Source organism: Oncorhynchus kisutch, linkage group LG15 (genome assembly GCF_002021735.2).
Source record: "Oncorhynchus kisutch isolate 150728-3 linkage group LG15, Okis_V2, whole genome shotgun sequence".
Classification (NCBI taxonomy): Eukaryota; Metazoa; Chordata; class Actinopteri; order Salmoniformes; family Salmonidae; genus Oncorhynchus; species Oncorhynchus kisutch.
In genome coordinates, this window is record NC_034188.2 from 31,262,033 (window position 1) to 31,277,908 (window position 15,876).

Sequence of the window (15,876 nt, forward strand, 5' to 3'; positions counted from 1 at the left end):
TGGCATGTTCAAGCTGTGAAATATCTAAGTGTTATATTGGACCAAACAGGTCTCAACCCCTACAGCTGCAGTCAGTTTTTAAAATCAGAGTAATTTGCATCTGACATTCTAACATAAACAAGCACTCACAGCATACGCACAAACACACACCCTCAATATCTGCAATACAATCAGGGCCAAGAGACCGTCGGTATAAAATGAGTTGACTTTATTTATACCTAACAAAAATATAAATGCAACAATTTCAAAGATTTTACTAAGTATTAGTTTATAGAAGGAAATCAGTCAATTGAATTAAATTCATTAGGCCCCAATCTACAGATTTCACATGACTTTGCAGGGGCACAGCCATGAGTGGGCATAGGCCCACCCACTTGGGAGCTAGGTCCACCCACTCGGGAGCCAGGCCAAGCAAATCAGAATGAGTTTTCCCCCACAAAAGGGCTTTATTAAAGACAGAAATAATCCTCAGCACCCCCCCTACCCCTCCTCAGACGATGCCGCAGGTGAAGAAGCCGCATGTTGAGGTCCTGGGCTGGCGTGGTTACACGTGGTCTGCAGTTGTGAGGCCGGTTAGAGGCGGCTTATGGTAGAGAAATTAACATCTAATTCTCTGGGAATAGCTTTGTTGGACATTCCTGCAGTCAGCATGCCAATTGCACACTCCCTCAAAACTTAACATCTGTGGCATTGTGTTGTGTGACAAATGGCACCTTTTATTGGCCCCAGCACAAGGTGCACCTGTGTAATGATCATACTGTTTAATCAGCTTCTTGATGAATTATCTGGCAAAGGAGAAAAGCTCACTAACAGGGATGTAAACAAATTTGTGCACAAAATTTGAGACAAACACTTTACATGTTGCGTTTATATTGTTGTTCAGTACACAACACAGATGATATGATATGCAAGATGACATTGCAGAGTAGGGTGTCAGAACAGACCGAGGAGTGAGAGGGAAAAGAGGGAGGAAGGAAAGTAAACAAAGCAGCAGAAAGACAAAGAAAGGAGAAATGTGGGCACTAGGATTGGAGGAAAACATCTGACAGAGGGAGCGGAGGATTTATATGACGACTGCAGAGAGGAGAAAAAAAAAGACAACATGACTCGGATATAAAGAGGACAGGAAGTTGAGCGAGGCAACATCTCAGTCATGGTACATTTTGAGGATGCAGCTTTTGATCACTCCCATGTACCTGTCCCACACTACCTGGTGTCTGAGAGAGAGAGAGAGAGAGAGAGAGAGAGAGAAAGAGAGATATGTGGAACGTGTAAAACTCAAGACAAATTCTCATTATGAGAGCTGGCCAAGTTCCATAATATGGAGCGATCTTTGCTTATTCAGTTTAATGAGAGGCCTATTATAATATGGTTGTCTGATAAATATGTATTTGTTGAGTGTGTCGTGGTGCACAGTTGTATAAACTGTTAACCACATTCCAGAGTGGCTGTGCGAGAAACAAGGTAACTATAGTTTAAGATACATGGAGAGAGATGCAGTGACACCCACTGGTGACAACTGGGATATGAAATACATATATTATGCAAGCACACACTAAAAACAGTCAGGCCCTTAATGCATGCCAGGCAGCATAATACACTACATGACCAAAAGTCTGTGGACACCTGCTCGTCGAACATCTCATTCCAAAATCACGGGCATTAATATGGAGTCGGTCATCCCTTTTCTGCCACAACAGCCGCCACTTTTCTGGGAAGGCTTTCCACTAGATGTTGGAACATTGCTGCAGGGTCTTGCCTCCATTCAGCCACAAGAGCATTCGTGAGGTCGGGCACTGACGTCAGCGTTCCAATTTATCCCAAAGGTGATCGATGGAGTTAAGGTCATGGGTTCTCTGCAGGCCAGTCAAGTTCTTCCACACCGATCTCGAACAACCCATTTCTGTATGGACCACACTTTGTGCACGGGGGCATTGTCATGCTGAAACAGGAAAGGGCCTGCCCAAAACTGTTGCCACAAAGTTGGAAGCACAAAGTCGTCTAGAATGTCATTGTATGCTGTAGTGTCTAACGGGCTGCACCTGAACCATGAAAAACAGCACCAGACCATTATTCCTCCTCCTCTAAAATTTACAGCACTATGCATTCGGGCATGTAGCGTTCTCCTGGCATCCGCAAAACCCAGATTCCTCTGTCGTACTGCCAGATGGTGAAGCGTGATTCATCACTCCAGAGAACCCATTTTCACTGCTCCAGAGTCCAATGGCAGCGAGCTTTACGCCACTCCAGCCAACGCTTGGCATTGCACATGGTGATCTTAGGGTTGTGTGCGGCTGCTAGGCCATGGAAATCCATTTAATTAAGCTCCAGATGAACAGTTCTTGTGCTGATGTTGCTTCCAGAGGCAGTTTGGAACTACTCGCTTCAGCACTCGGTGGCCCCGTTCTGTGAGCTTGTGTGGCCTACCACTTCGCGGCTGAGCCGTTGTTGCTCCTAGACGTTTCCACTTCACAATAACAGCACTTACAGTTGACCGGGGAAGCTCTAGCAGGGCATACAACTGACAAACTGACTTGGTGGCATTCTATGACGGTGCCACGTTGAAAGTCACTGAGCTCTTCAGTAAAGCAATGTTTGTCTATAGAGACTGCATGGCTGTGTGCTCGATTTTATACACCTGTCAGCAACAGGTGTGGCTGAAAAAGCCGAATCCACTCATTTGAAGGGATACATACATTGCATATACAAAGGTAATATGTTACTCACTTGAATGTGTCAAGAATGTGTGCAGAGTTAGTGTAGTGAGTGAGGTAGAGCCTCATGTCTCCTGCTGTCCATTTGTCTGACCGACACGGCTCAATAAACTGTGTGAGAGTGAGTGAGAGTGAGAGAGAGAGAGAGAGAGAGAGAGAGAGAGAGAAACAGAGGGATTACACCAGTCTCATGGGTAGCACAAAAGTCTATAGACCTTATTGGCCTGATAAGCCAGAGCCAGAGTTGAATATTCCAACTAAAAACATTCACTAATGTATATTACTAATGATTTACTTACATACCTTTTCCACCAGATCAATAAAGAAGTCTCTGACATCTTTCGTGTTGGTTAATTTGGCAGCAATGTTGACAAGGCCTCTGGAGAGATTCTATGGATGAAGAGAGAGTAGAGTTTGTTTCAAATAATTAGAAAAGATTTTTGATACGGCAGTTTAGAAATAATTCAACTCAAGTGAACTGTTTGAATTAGACAATTGATGTGCACATTTGACCCCATATAACCATGGTTACCACACTTTCTATGGACTGATTTACAGATTTTTGTAGTAGGCGGGACTGGACATCACCTTCTATGAAACTGTGTGGTCTGTTGAAGCGTTAGCAGTCCTGTTGGTTAACACAAGCATGTGTTGTCCCTCACCTTGAAGTTGGCTTCCATCTCATTAAATGCTTTGGTCTTCCCCCGGAGAGCCGTGCACACCAAACTGAGTGGGGCGGAGGGAATGAGAGAAACAGGAGCAAGGGCATGAGGGATACTACTGAATATTGTCATTCATAATATTAGAACGCATGCAATATACACAAAAAAATACAGAGAGAAAAAAAGTGAATTATTGACAGGAAACTACATCAGGCAATCAATAACTAATGGACCACACTCATGCCTCTTGTGCTGGTCCAGCAGATCCTTGTCAGTAATTAAAATCTTCAGTTCCTTTAGATCTTGTAAGAACTCCTTCTCAAGATCCACATCCATGTCTTCCAGCATGTTATCTGAGAAGACAAACTACTTCAGACATCTGATATTGCCGTATTAGGTAACAGTGCTGTGACAGTAAAAAACATTAAAAAAAAAAACATAACTACAATTAATGCGGGCCTCATAAGGACTCGGGAATGATTGCAGTGCACAACTGCAGGTCAATTGATTAGGGACTCACCCAATGCTCCCACGGTCCAGTTGCTGATGAGCTGCCCTGCACAGAAGGCAAAGTCCTGGAATGTAAGATAATGCAGCTTCTTCTTTCCCGTCTCAAAGCGATTGTTGGCAAAGAAAACAATGGCAGCATAATCCCTGAGAAGAGGAGATGCAGGGGAGTTTTATTTTTTTTAAAGAGGTAAATGATAAATGACAAGATTATATCAAATTGAATAGTAAATTCTACTTTTACCTGGCCAGCTTGTCAGAGAGAAGGAAGTGCTGACGAATGTTTTCCACCAGGGGTCCCTTCAGTTCCTCCACAACTTTGAATACACGCTTGAAGTTATCAAACTGGGAGAAAAGGGGATCATTCAGAAAAGGTTTAGTGTGCATGTGAAAAACAGTGACATTTGGTCTTAGAACTACAGTGTCTCGAGCTCTGTAGCTCATATAATCTGTACAGGCAGGACGGTCTCACTAATGTTGAGCTGAGCTGTGTTAGCATATTCCCTTATTCTGTGAGTGGCGTACAGTACCAGTCAAAAGTTGACACCTACTCATTCAAGGGTTTTTCTTTATCATTAATATTTTCTACATTGTAGAATAATAGTGACAACATCAAAACTATGAAATAACCCCCCCCCCAAAAAGGCAAAAAAAAAAAAAGTGTTAAACAAATCTAAATAGATTTTATTTTTGAGTTTCTTCAAAGTAGCCACCCTTTGCCTTGAAGACAGCTTTGCACACTTTTGGCATTCTCTCAACCAGATTCATGAGGGAGTCACCAGGAATGCATTTCAATTAACAGGTGCGCCTTGTTAAAAGTTCATTTGTGGAATTGTTTTCCTTCTAAATGCATTTGAGCCAATCAGTCGTGTTGTGACAGGGTAGGGGTGGTATACAGAAGACAGCCCTATTTGGTTAAAGACCAAGTCAATATTATGGAAAGAATAGCTCAAATAAGCAAAGACAAATGACAGTCCTTCATTACATGAAGGGCAGTCAATTCGGAATAGGAAAGGAAGACCCAGAGATACCACTGCTGCAGAGGATAAGTTCATTAGAGTTACCAGCCTCAGAAATTGCAGCCCAAATAAATGCTTCAGAGTGCAAAGAAACCCCTACTAAAGGAAACCAATAAGAAGAAGAGACTTGGGCCTCCCCAGTGGTCTAAGGCTAGCTATGCCACTAGAGATTCTGAGTTAGAGTCCAGGGTCTGTCGCAGCCGGCCGCAACCAGAAGACCCACGGGGCGGCGCACAATTGGCCCAGTGTCGTATGGGTTAGGGGAGGGTTTGGCAGGGATGTCCTTGTCCCATCGCGCACTAGTGACTCCTGTGGCGGGGCGGGCACAGTACACGCTGACCCGGTCGCCAGGTGTATGGTATTTCCTCTGACACATTAGTGCGGCTGGCTTCCGGGTTAAGTGGGCATTGTGTCAAGAAGCAGTGCGGCTTGGTTGGGTTGTTTCGGAGGACGCACGGCTCTCGACCTTCGTTTCTCCCGAGTCCATAGGGAAGTTGCAGCAATGAAACAAGACTGTAATGACCAATTGGACATCACGAAATTGGAGAGAGAAAAAAAAAAAAAAGGAGAAGAGACTTGTTTGGGCCAAGAAACACGAGCAATGGACATTAGACCTGTGTAAATCTGTCCTTTGGTCTGATGAGTCCAAATTTGAGATTTTTGGTTTCAACCGCCTTGTGAGACGCAGAGTAGGTTAACGGGTGATCTCTGCATGTGTAGTTCCCACTGTGAAGCATGGAGGAGGAGGTCTGATCGTGTGGGTGTGCTTTGCTGGTGAAACTTCTGTGATTTATTTAGAATTCAAGGCACACTTAACCAGCATGGCTACCACAGCATTCTTCAGCAATATACCATCCCATCTGGTTTGTGCTTAGTAGGACTATCATTTGTTTTTCAACAAGACAATGACCTAACACACCTCCAGGCTGTGTAAGGGATATTGACCAAGAAGGAGTGCTGCATCAGATGACCTGGCCTCCACAATCACCAGAATTGAGATGGTTTAGGATGAGTTGGACCGCAGAGTGAAGGAAAAGCAGCCAACAAATTCTCAGCATATGTGGGAACTCATTCAAGACTGTTGGAAAAGCATTTCAGTTGAAGTTGGTTGAGAGAATGCCAAGAGTGTGCAAAGCTGTCATCAAGGCAAAGGGTGGTTACTTTGAAGAATCTCAAATATATTTTGATTTGTTTAACACTGTTTTTGGTTACTACATTATTCCATATGTGCTATTTCAGTAGCACATACAGTTCTGATGTCTTCACTATTATTCCACGATGTAGAAAATAGTAAATATAAAGAAAAACCCTTGAATGAGTAGGTGTGTCCAAACTTTTGACTGGGACTGTATGTGGCTAAACAAGAAGTCATTGATGTACAGTGTATTTTGTATACAGCAGTACTGTGTGTCTAAGACAATTTCCCCCTTGGGACATGTTACAGGTCCGTGATGTAGTCATTGTTAATAGAGATGTCTCGCTGAGGTTTCTGCTACCTGCCGCCTGCAGCTCTTCAGTGTGACACCAGTCTTTGCACTGACATCATCCAGGTCCTTCTTGGTCCCCTTTGAGAGTTTCTTCCCAAGGACCTCTCGTACAAACACGCCATCGAACGTATAGTACCTTTACAGAAAGAGAGGCGAGAGGGAGGAGAGGGGCGAGAGGGAGGAGAGGGGCGAGAGGGAGGAGAGGGGCGAGAGGGAGGAGAGGGAGGAGAGGGAGGAGAGGGAGGAGAGGGAGGAGAGGGAGGAGAGGGAGGAGAGAGAGATTAGGTGACGTTTAGGCAGAGGAAGATAAGACGTTAAAAAGTGTTTCAGGAGATGGAGCACCTCTCTATGAGCATGGTTTGGCGATGAGGTGGGATCTGGAACAGCAGCTGATTGGCCAGTTTGGCGGGGCTGTGCAGGAGGCGCTCACACATCTGGAAGGTTCTGTACTGGTCCATGGTGTCACTGCGCAAAACCTCAGCACTAGCCTCACACTCCTCCAATACCCCTCCCTCCATACGAACCTTCACTGCATCATTCACTGAGGATGGGGCAGAAAGGAAACAGAATTCAAGGTTTATGTTAGAGATATCGATTAAGTATTTTTTTTATGGATGACTGTGTCTAGTATATGTGTGTGAGTTGGTGAATGTTGTGGCCAATACCTGTGTAACCATCCAGCCAGAACTGATAGACTTCCTCATCCATAATGGTGGTGTTACCCACAAACACATCGAGTTCCACTGACATCTAAGTGGAAACAAGACAAATATGGTTTTAATAAGCGTCAATGTTTTCATTTCACTTGTCACAAAACCTGTGGAATATTATTCACCACTTAGAGTGCATTCAGGAAAGTATATAGACTCTTAAGACTTTTTCCACATTTTGTTACATTACAGCCTTTTCCAATCTAAACACAATATCCCATAATGACAAAGGGAAGAAAAAAAAGGTATTTTGTACATAATGTTGCTGCTACCATCTCTTATGACCGAAAAGAGCTTCTGGACATAAGAACAGCGATTACTCACCTCGAATTGGACAAATCATTTTTATTTCATGAGTCGGATGGGATGGATATACTCCAAACACCCGAACAGGCCCTCATCCTCATCATTCGCTGGAGAAAGAAACTGAGATTTTGCAGAAAGAGATCGGTGTGCCTTGTGAGGATCAGGCGAAGAGTGGCTAATCTGCCTTTGCCATCAGTACTGTTAGCTAACGTTCAATCACTGGAAAATAAATGGGATAAACTGAAAGCACATATATCCTACCAACGGGACAATCTTATGTTTCACCAAATCGTAGTTTAACGACGACATTAACAACATACAGCTGGCGGGTTATACACTCCATCGGCAGGATAGAACAGCAGCCTCTGGTAAGACACAAGGCGGGGGCCTATGCATATTTGTAAACAACAGCTGGTGCACGATATCTAAGGAAGTCTTGAAGTTTTGCTCGCATGAGGTAGAGTATCTCATGATAAGCTGTAGACCACACGATCAACCTAGAGAGTTGTCATCTGTATTTTTGTAGCTGTCTACAAACCACCCCAGACCGATGCCGGCACTAAAACCGCACTCATTGAGCTGTATACCGCCATAAGCAAACAGGAAAACGCTCATCCAGAGGCAGCACTAGTGGCTGAGGACTTTGATGCAGGGAAACTTAAATCAGTTTTACCAAATTTCTCTCAGCATGTTAAATATGTAACCAGGGGGGGACCTTTACTCCACACACAGAGACACGTACAAAGCTCACCCTCCATTTGGCAAATCTAACCATAATTGATTCCTCCTGATACCTGTTTACAAGCAAAAATTAAAGCAGGAAGCACCAGGTCCTGGGTCTGTAAAGTGGTCAGATGACGCAGATGCTAAACTACAGAACTGTTTTGCTAGCACAGACTGGAACATGTTCCGGAATTCTTCCGGTGGCATTGAGGAGTACACCACATTAGTCACTGGCTTCATCAATAAGTGCATCGATGACATCGTCCCAACAGTGACTGTACATACATACCCCAACCAGAAGCCATGGATTACAGGCAACATTCGCACTGAGCTAAAGCAAAGCATCAATACAGGACTAAGATCAAATTGTACTACACCGGCTCTGACGCTCGTCGGATGTGGCAGGGCTTGCAAACTATTACAGACTACAAAGGGAATCACAGCCAGGAGCTGCCCAGTGACACAACCCTACCAGATGAGCTAAATCACTTCTATGCTAGCTTGGAGGCAAATAACACTGAAACATGCATGAGTGTATCAGTTGTTCCGGACAACTGTGTGATTACGCTCTCCACAGCCGATGTGAGTAATACCTTTAAACAGGTCAACATTCACAAGGCCACAGGGTCAGACGGATTGCCAGGACGTGTACTCCGAGCATACACTGACCAACTGGCAAGTGTCTTCACTGACATCTTCAACCTCTCCCTGTCTGTAATACCAACATGTTTCAAGCAGACCACCATAGTGTTCTTGGGCACAGGGACTAAGGTAACCTGCCCAAATGACTACCGACCCATAGCACTCACGTCTGTAGCCATGAAATGCTTTGAAAGGCTGGTCATGGCTCACATCAATACCATTATCCCAGAAAACCTAGACCCACCCCAATTTGCATACTGCCCCAACCGATCCACAGATGATGCAATCTCTATTGCAACCACAATGCCCCTTTCACACCTGGACAAAAGGAACACCTATGTGAGAATGCTCTTCATTGACTACAACTCAGCGTTCAACGCCATAGTGCCCTCAAAGCTCATCACTAAGCTAAGGACCCTGGGACTAAACACCTCCCTCTGCAACTGGATCCTGGACTTCCTGATGGGTCGCCCCCAGGTGGTAAGGGTAGGTAACAACACATCCGTCACACTGATCCTCAACATAGGGGCCCCTCAGTCGTGCTTGCTCAGTCCCCTCCTGTACTCCCTGTTCACTCATGACTGCATGGACTGGCACGACTCCAACACAATCATTAAGTTTGCCGATGACAACAGTGATTTCAACAGTGATGATCACTGACAACAATGAGACAGCCTATAGGGAGGAGGTCAGAGACCTGACAGTGTGGTGCAAGGACAACAGCCTCTCCCTCAACGTGATCAAGACAAAGGAGATAATTATGGACTACAGGAAAAAGAGGACCGAGCATGCCCCCATTCTCATCAACGGGTCTGTAGTGGAGCAGGTTGAGAGCTTCAAGTTCCTTGGCGTCCACATCACCAACAAACATGGTCCAAGCACACCAAGACAGTCGTAAAGAGGGCACGACAAAACCTATTCCCCCTCAGGAGACTGAAAAGATTTGGCATGGGTCTTCAGGTCTTCAAAAGGTTTAACAGCTGCACCATCGAGAACATCCTGACGAGTTGCATCACTGCCTGGTATGGCAACTGCTCGGCTTCCAACCGCAAGGCACTACAGAGGGTAGTGCGTACAGCCCAGTACTACACCAGGGCCAAACTTCCTGCCATCCAGGACCTCTATACCAGGTGGTGTCAGAGGAAGGCCCTAAAACTTGTAAAAGACTCCAGCCACCCTAGTCATAAACTGTTATCTCTGCTACCGCACGGCAAGCAGTACCGGAGCGCCAAGCCTAGGTCCAAAAGTCTTCTAAACCACTTCTACCCCCAAGCCATAAGACTCCTGAACATCTAATCAAATGGCTACCCAGATTATGCCCCCCGCCCCCCCATGCTGCTGTTACTACTCTGTTATTATGTATGCATAGTCACTTAAATAACTTTACCTACATGTAGATATTACCTCAATTACCTCAACACCGGTACCCTGCACATTGACTCTGTACCAGTACCTCCTGTATATAGCCCTGCTATTGTTATTTACTGTTGCTCTTTAATTATTTGTTATTCTTATCTATTTTTTTACGATATTTTCTTAAAACTGCAGTTGGTTTAGGGCTTGTAAGTTAGCATTTCACTGTAAGGTGAATCTGTTGTATTCAGCGCATGTGACAAATATAATTTGATTTGATTCATTTGAATTTACCACAGGTGGACTACAATCAAGTTGTAGCAATATCGCAAGGATGATCAATGGAAACAGGATGCACCTGAGCTCAATTTCGAGTCTCATTGCAAAAGGTCTGAATACTTATGTTTTTCATTTTCAATAATTTCGCAAAAAAATCGTAAAAACCTGTTTTCGCTTTATCTTCATGGGTTAGTGTGTAGATTTATGAAAAATATATACACTGCTCAAAAGGGAACACTTAAACAACACAATGTAACTCCAAGTCAATCACACTTCTGTGAAATCAAACTGTCCACTTAGGAAGCAACACTGACTGACAATAAATGTCACATGCTGTTGTGCAAATGGAATAGACAACAGGTGGAAATTATAGGCAATTAGCAAGACACCCCCAATAAAGGAGTGGTTCTGCAGGTGGTGACCACAGACCACTTCTCAGTTCCTATGCTTCCTGGCTGATGTTTTGGTCACTTTTGAATGCTGGTGGTGCTTTCACTCTAGTGGTAGCATGAGACGGAGTCTACAACCCACACAAGTGGCTCAGGTAGAGCAGCTCATCCAGGATGGGACATCAATGCGAGCTGTGGCAAGAAGGTTTGCTGTGTCTGTCAGCGTAGTGTCCAGAGCATGGAGGCGCTACCAGGAGACAGGCCAGTACATCAGGAGACGTGGAGGAGGCCGTAGGAGGGCAACAACCCAGCAGCAGGACCGCTACCTCCGCCTTTGTGCAAGGAGGAGCAGGAGGAGCACTGCCAGAGCCCTGCAAAATGACCTCCAGCAGGCCAGAAATGTGCATGTGTCTGCTCAAATGGTCAGAAACAGTCTCCATGAGTGTGGTATGAGGGCCCGACGTCCACAGGTGGGGGTTGTGCTTACAGCCCAACACCGTGCAGGATGTTTGGCATTTGCCAGAGAACACCAAGATTGGCAAATTCGCCACTGGCGCCCTGTGCTCTTCACAGATGAAAGCAGGTTCACACTGAGCACATGTGACAGACGTGACAGAGTCTAGAGACGCAGTGGAGAACGTTCTGCTGCCTGCAACATCCTCCAGCATGACCGGTTTGGCGGTGGGTCAGTCATGGTGTGGGGTGGCATTTCTTTGGGGGCCGCACAGTCCTCCGTGTGCTCGGCAGAGGTAGCCTGACTACCATTAGGTACCGAGATGAGATCCTCAGACCCACTGTGAGACCCATATGCTGGTGCGGTTGGCCCTGGGTTCCTCCTAATGCAAGACAATGCTAGACCTCATGTGGCTGGAGTGTGTCAGCAGTTCTTGCAAGAGGAAGGCATTGATGCTATGGACTGGCCCGCCCGTTCCCCAGACCTGAATCCAATTGAGCACATCTGGGACATCATGTCTCGCTCCATCCACCAACGCCACGTTGCACCACAGACTGTCCAGGAGTTGGCGGATGCTTTAGTCCAGGTCTGGGAGGAGATCCCGCAGGAGACCATCCGCTACCTCATCAGGAGCATGCCCAGGTGTTGTAGGGAGGTCATACAGGCACGTGGAGGCCACACACACTACTGAGCCTCATTTTGACTTGTTTTAAGGACATTACATCAAAGTTGGATCAGCCTGTAGTGTGGTTTTCCTCTTTAATTTTGAGTGTGACTCCAAATCCAGACCTCCATGGGTTGATAAATTTGATTTCCATTGATCATTTTTGTGTGATCTTGTTGTCAGCACATTCAACTATGTAAAGAAAAAAGTATTTAATAAGAATTCATTCATTCAGATCTAGGATGTGTTATTTTAGTGTTCCCTTTATTTTTTTGAGCAGTGTATATATTTAATCAATTTTAGAATAAGGCTTTAAAGTAACAAAATGTGGGGGGGGGGGGGGGGGGGGGGAAATCAAGGGGTCTGAATACTTTCCGAATGCACTGTACATAGCTACTCTGCAACTGAACCAAAATCTGGGTTTACAGGAGACGTTGAATATGGAGATTTTCCTTTGGCCCAAGAAGCAGCCATTCAACTTGCCATTAACAAGCTTTTCAAGCTTAATAAATGTCAAAATACAGACAACTATCGTCATTACTGCCATTCCGGTCGGTATGTACTCCCAAAAAACATCTAAATAGAAAAAGTTACATGCAACCCGGAAAAATGCCTTGTCTGGAAATAATCTAAATATTGTTTTTGAGCAAGTGTGCACCTCTCGGCTGATCCAGCAGTAGGAAAGGTCATTGATTTGATCACCTACAACAGTATGAACGTTATATCAATCTGTTGTTTCACCCGCGCTACATGGATGCAATAATATTTAATGTAAGTAGATTAACAATATAGGGTACGTTTTTACAGTGATTGTATATTTCTAGATAGGCTTCATTTAGTGTATTTTAATTACAATAATATTGCAACAGGTGCAGAATAGGTGGATTTGACGCAATTGCACTTACTCAAAAAAATAGATTTGTTCCAGACATGGCATGTTGTCGGTTGCATGTAACTTTTTATTTAGACCTTTTTGGGAGTACATACAGGCCGGAACGGCACAATTGACGACAGTTTCTCAGCAAAACTCCATTCTTTGGTAAGTACTGAACGTATTTTGATATTATTAAGCTTGAAAAGCTGATTAATGTTAAGTTGAATGGCTGCTTCTTGAATTTAAAGGAAAATTGCCATATTCAACGACTCCTTTGTAAGCATTGATTTGCATTAAATTCGATGTCAGGTAGAAATGAGCATTTGAATCAGGAAAGTTCTCTCTCACAACCTCTACAAGCCAGAATGTTGAATAAAATTACATTTTAACGTTCTTTGGCATTTGCCCGTACCGGGTCGGGCCCCCCTTTGCCTCCAGAACAGCCTGAATTCTTTGGAGCATGGATTCTACAAGGTATGGCATTCAAACAATGCTCAATTGGTATCAAGGGACCTAACGTGTGCCAGGAAAACATTTCCCACACCACCACGGTTGACACCAGGAAGGATGGAGCCATGGACTCACACTGCTTACACCAAATCCTGACTGCCACCAGCATGGTGCAACAGGAACCCAGATTCATCGTGCACACTCTAGCCGCTTCTTCAGTTTTTTTTAGCTGATAGGAGTGGAAACGGTGTGGTCGTCTGCTGCAATAGCCCATCCGTGACAAGGACCAACGAGTTGTGCATTCCGAGATGTCGTCCTGCGCCGTTATTTGCCTGTTTGTGGTACGCCTGTTAGCTTGCACGATTCTTGCCATTCTCCTTCGACCTCATCAACAACCCGTTTCGCCCACAGGACTGTTGCACCATTCTCAGTAAACCATAGACACTGTCATGCAAACAGCCCAGGAGGCCGGTCTGCCTGCTTTATATAGTGCTCCTGAGTGGCGCAGCGGTCTAAGGCACTTCATCTCAGTGCTAGAGGCGTCCCTACAGATCCTGGTTCGATCCCAGGCTGTATCACAACTGGCTGTGATTGGGAGTCCCATAGGGCAGCGCACAATTGGCCCTGATTTTCCTAGTTAAATAAAAAGGTTCAATATATATAGTGCCAGGTGACTCACTGTCTGTGGGAGCTATTTTCATGAAGGGGGTGATGTACCCAATAAACTGGCCAATGAGTGTATATCCATGGGGAAAGTATAATCACATAAACTTTTCAAAATCCTGCTAGTGCCTTCAGATGTCTATCACCTGAAGCATGTGCACAAGATACAAATACATGCAGGTGACTCGTGCATTCTTGCTGAGCTCGTGTTTACATGGTTCTGCACATGCTTCAGGTGATAGAAATCTGAATGCAATAAATTACCAGCGCTTTGAAAAGTTTGTAATTATACATTCCTACACGCTAAAAAGACCAACCGAATGGACAACCGGTAAAGTACTTTTAAATATATTTTTTATTCAACATTCTGGTTTGTAGAGGTTGTGAGGGGAAACTTTCCTGATTAAAATGCTAATTTCTCCCCGACGTAGAATTCAACGTCAGGTTTCCTGCACTGTACTAAAAAGTCAATGTTTTACTAACGTTAGTTACTTGTAATCACATTAACTGTATACATTACATCTGACTAAACAAGATGATACTTACCTTTTTAAATTAAGGTTCCAATATTCTAGACTGTTATAATATAGCTACGCGTTTTAACTAGGATGAGTAATAATCCCGGCTGTCCAGAACTGGTATACTACCGTTAGCTAACGTTGCTAGCTAGATAATTCATTATTATCTAAAAACATAACGAATAATAAACTCCTATAAACTATGGAGACATTGTCATCCGTTGCTAATGCTGTAACGAAGCCTTCTTTCGAAAAAATAAACGGAAGAAAATACCTGTGAACAACACTTTATTGTGCCTTTACAGGAAGTATCTTTATATAGCCAGATAAGTATGTCTGGTATAGCCCATAGAGAATGATAGAAGCGTCTAGTGGCCCAACTAGCCCATGTCGCATGGGCAGCGCCATTGAGGGCTTCCACCATTTTAATTTAGTCAGCTGGGCGGGTCTTCCAACTTCATTGGCTGGGTCATCAGAAGAGACCGGCCAATCGTGAAGAAGAAAATTAACTACTTGAAAATGGAGATTGCCTCAAAGGATCTGCTCATGCTGTCACAAATGCTGTAATGGCACACATACTAAGATGAGTCCTCTATCTATCTCTATGAGTATAGCCAAAGATGGTTGGCTGTTTACCATAACATGTTTTTATCAGTTCCGGTCAATTTAACGGGGTGGGTCTACCATAGACACCAATGAGCTCGCTAGCTTGTAGTCCTAAAAAACGGAAATGAGTTACCTCTGGTTCCTTCAGCCATTCCAGTGGGGAAAATAAGGTCTGAGGTTAACACAGGCTAAGGATATCTAATAGCCTACGTTTTATTATATAAGATAATATCAGTCAGTGAACATGACCTTTATACAATATGAAGCATTTATGTGCATTTTTTTAACATAAACGCTTCAAAATCCACAAAAAACTGACGTTAGCTGATGAAGATTATCTCATAGAACAAAACGTATAAGATCTCCTAAACCTGTGTTTACCACATACTTTATTTTCGGCGTTTATCCAAAAACGCCATTCATTTCCCAATAGGCTTTTTCCAGCGAACTATGGCAGAGTTAGTGCCTACAAAAAGACGCCATTACTATGTCTCTCTAAAGCAGCTGGGTCTGTTCTACTTAGTTCATTGGCTTTCATTCAATCAACAAACAACAAAAACAGTGAGTAGAGTGTCTCGCTTCCTCTTTCGTATCTGATATAGCGGCCATATTTAAACCTTTTCAGCAGCACACTTTGAACTACTTATTTTCAACAACAAAAAACGTGGAATACTACAATCTATGAAAAATATGATGTAACCTACATGAGAACATGTTGCACAAGTTTATATAGTAAAATTATATTTTGATATACAAAACATACACAATTATATTATGTAAAACAGAATATCAGAACAGTTATTTTACCATAATAAACACAAATAAAATGTTAAAAAGTAGATAGCTACTATGATGA

General features: G+C 43.9%; 1 protein-coding gene across 5 annotated transcripts; it reads right to left on the reverse strand.

The window, feature by feature from the left end:
- Window positions 1-193: 193 nt before the first annotated feature.
- Window positions 194-14,769, reverse strand: LOC109905159 (acidic fibroblast growth factor intracellular-binding protein B). Of its 5 annotated transcripts, XM_020502382.2 has the most exons (12): window positions 14,443-14,747; window positions 7,424-7,525; window positions 7,055-7,139; window positions 6,732-6,930; window positions 6,399-6,525; window positions 4,128-4,228; window positions 3,897-4,030; window positions 3,621-3,729; window positions 3,377-3,440; window positions 3,018-3,104; window positions 2,728-2,825; window positions 194-1,217 (listed from the first exon to the last, which is right to left on the reverse strand). In XM_020502382.2, exons 3-12 carry the CDS (start codon window positions 7,137-7,139, stop codon window positions 1,148-1,150), a joined length of 1,074 nt encoding a protein of 357 aa, XP_020357971.1. In that variant the 5' UTR covers window positions 7,424-7,525; window positions 14,443-14,747; the 3' UTR covers window positions 194-1,147. The 5 variants fall into 5 exon arrangements, 3 of the variants coding, with proteins under 3 accessions (XP_020357971.1, XP_020357970.1, XP_031645962.1); XR_004203031.1 differs by lacking the exon at window positions 7,424-7,525 and having other exon boundaries at window positions 3,303-3,440; window positions 14,443-14,729; XM_020502381.2 differs by lacking the exon at window positions 7,424-7,525 and having other exon boundaries at window positions 14,443-14,769.
- Between the last annotated feature and the right edge of the window lie 1,107 nt (window positions 14,770-15,876).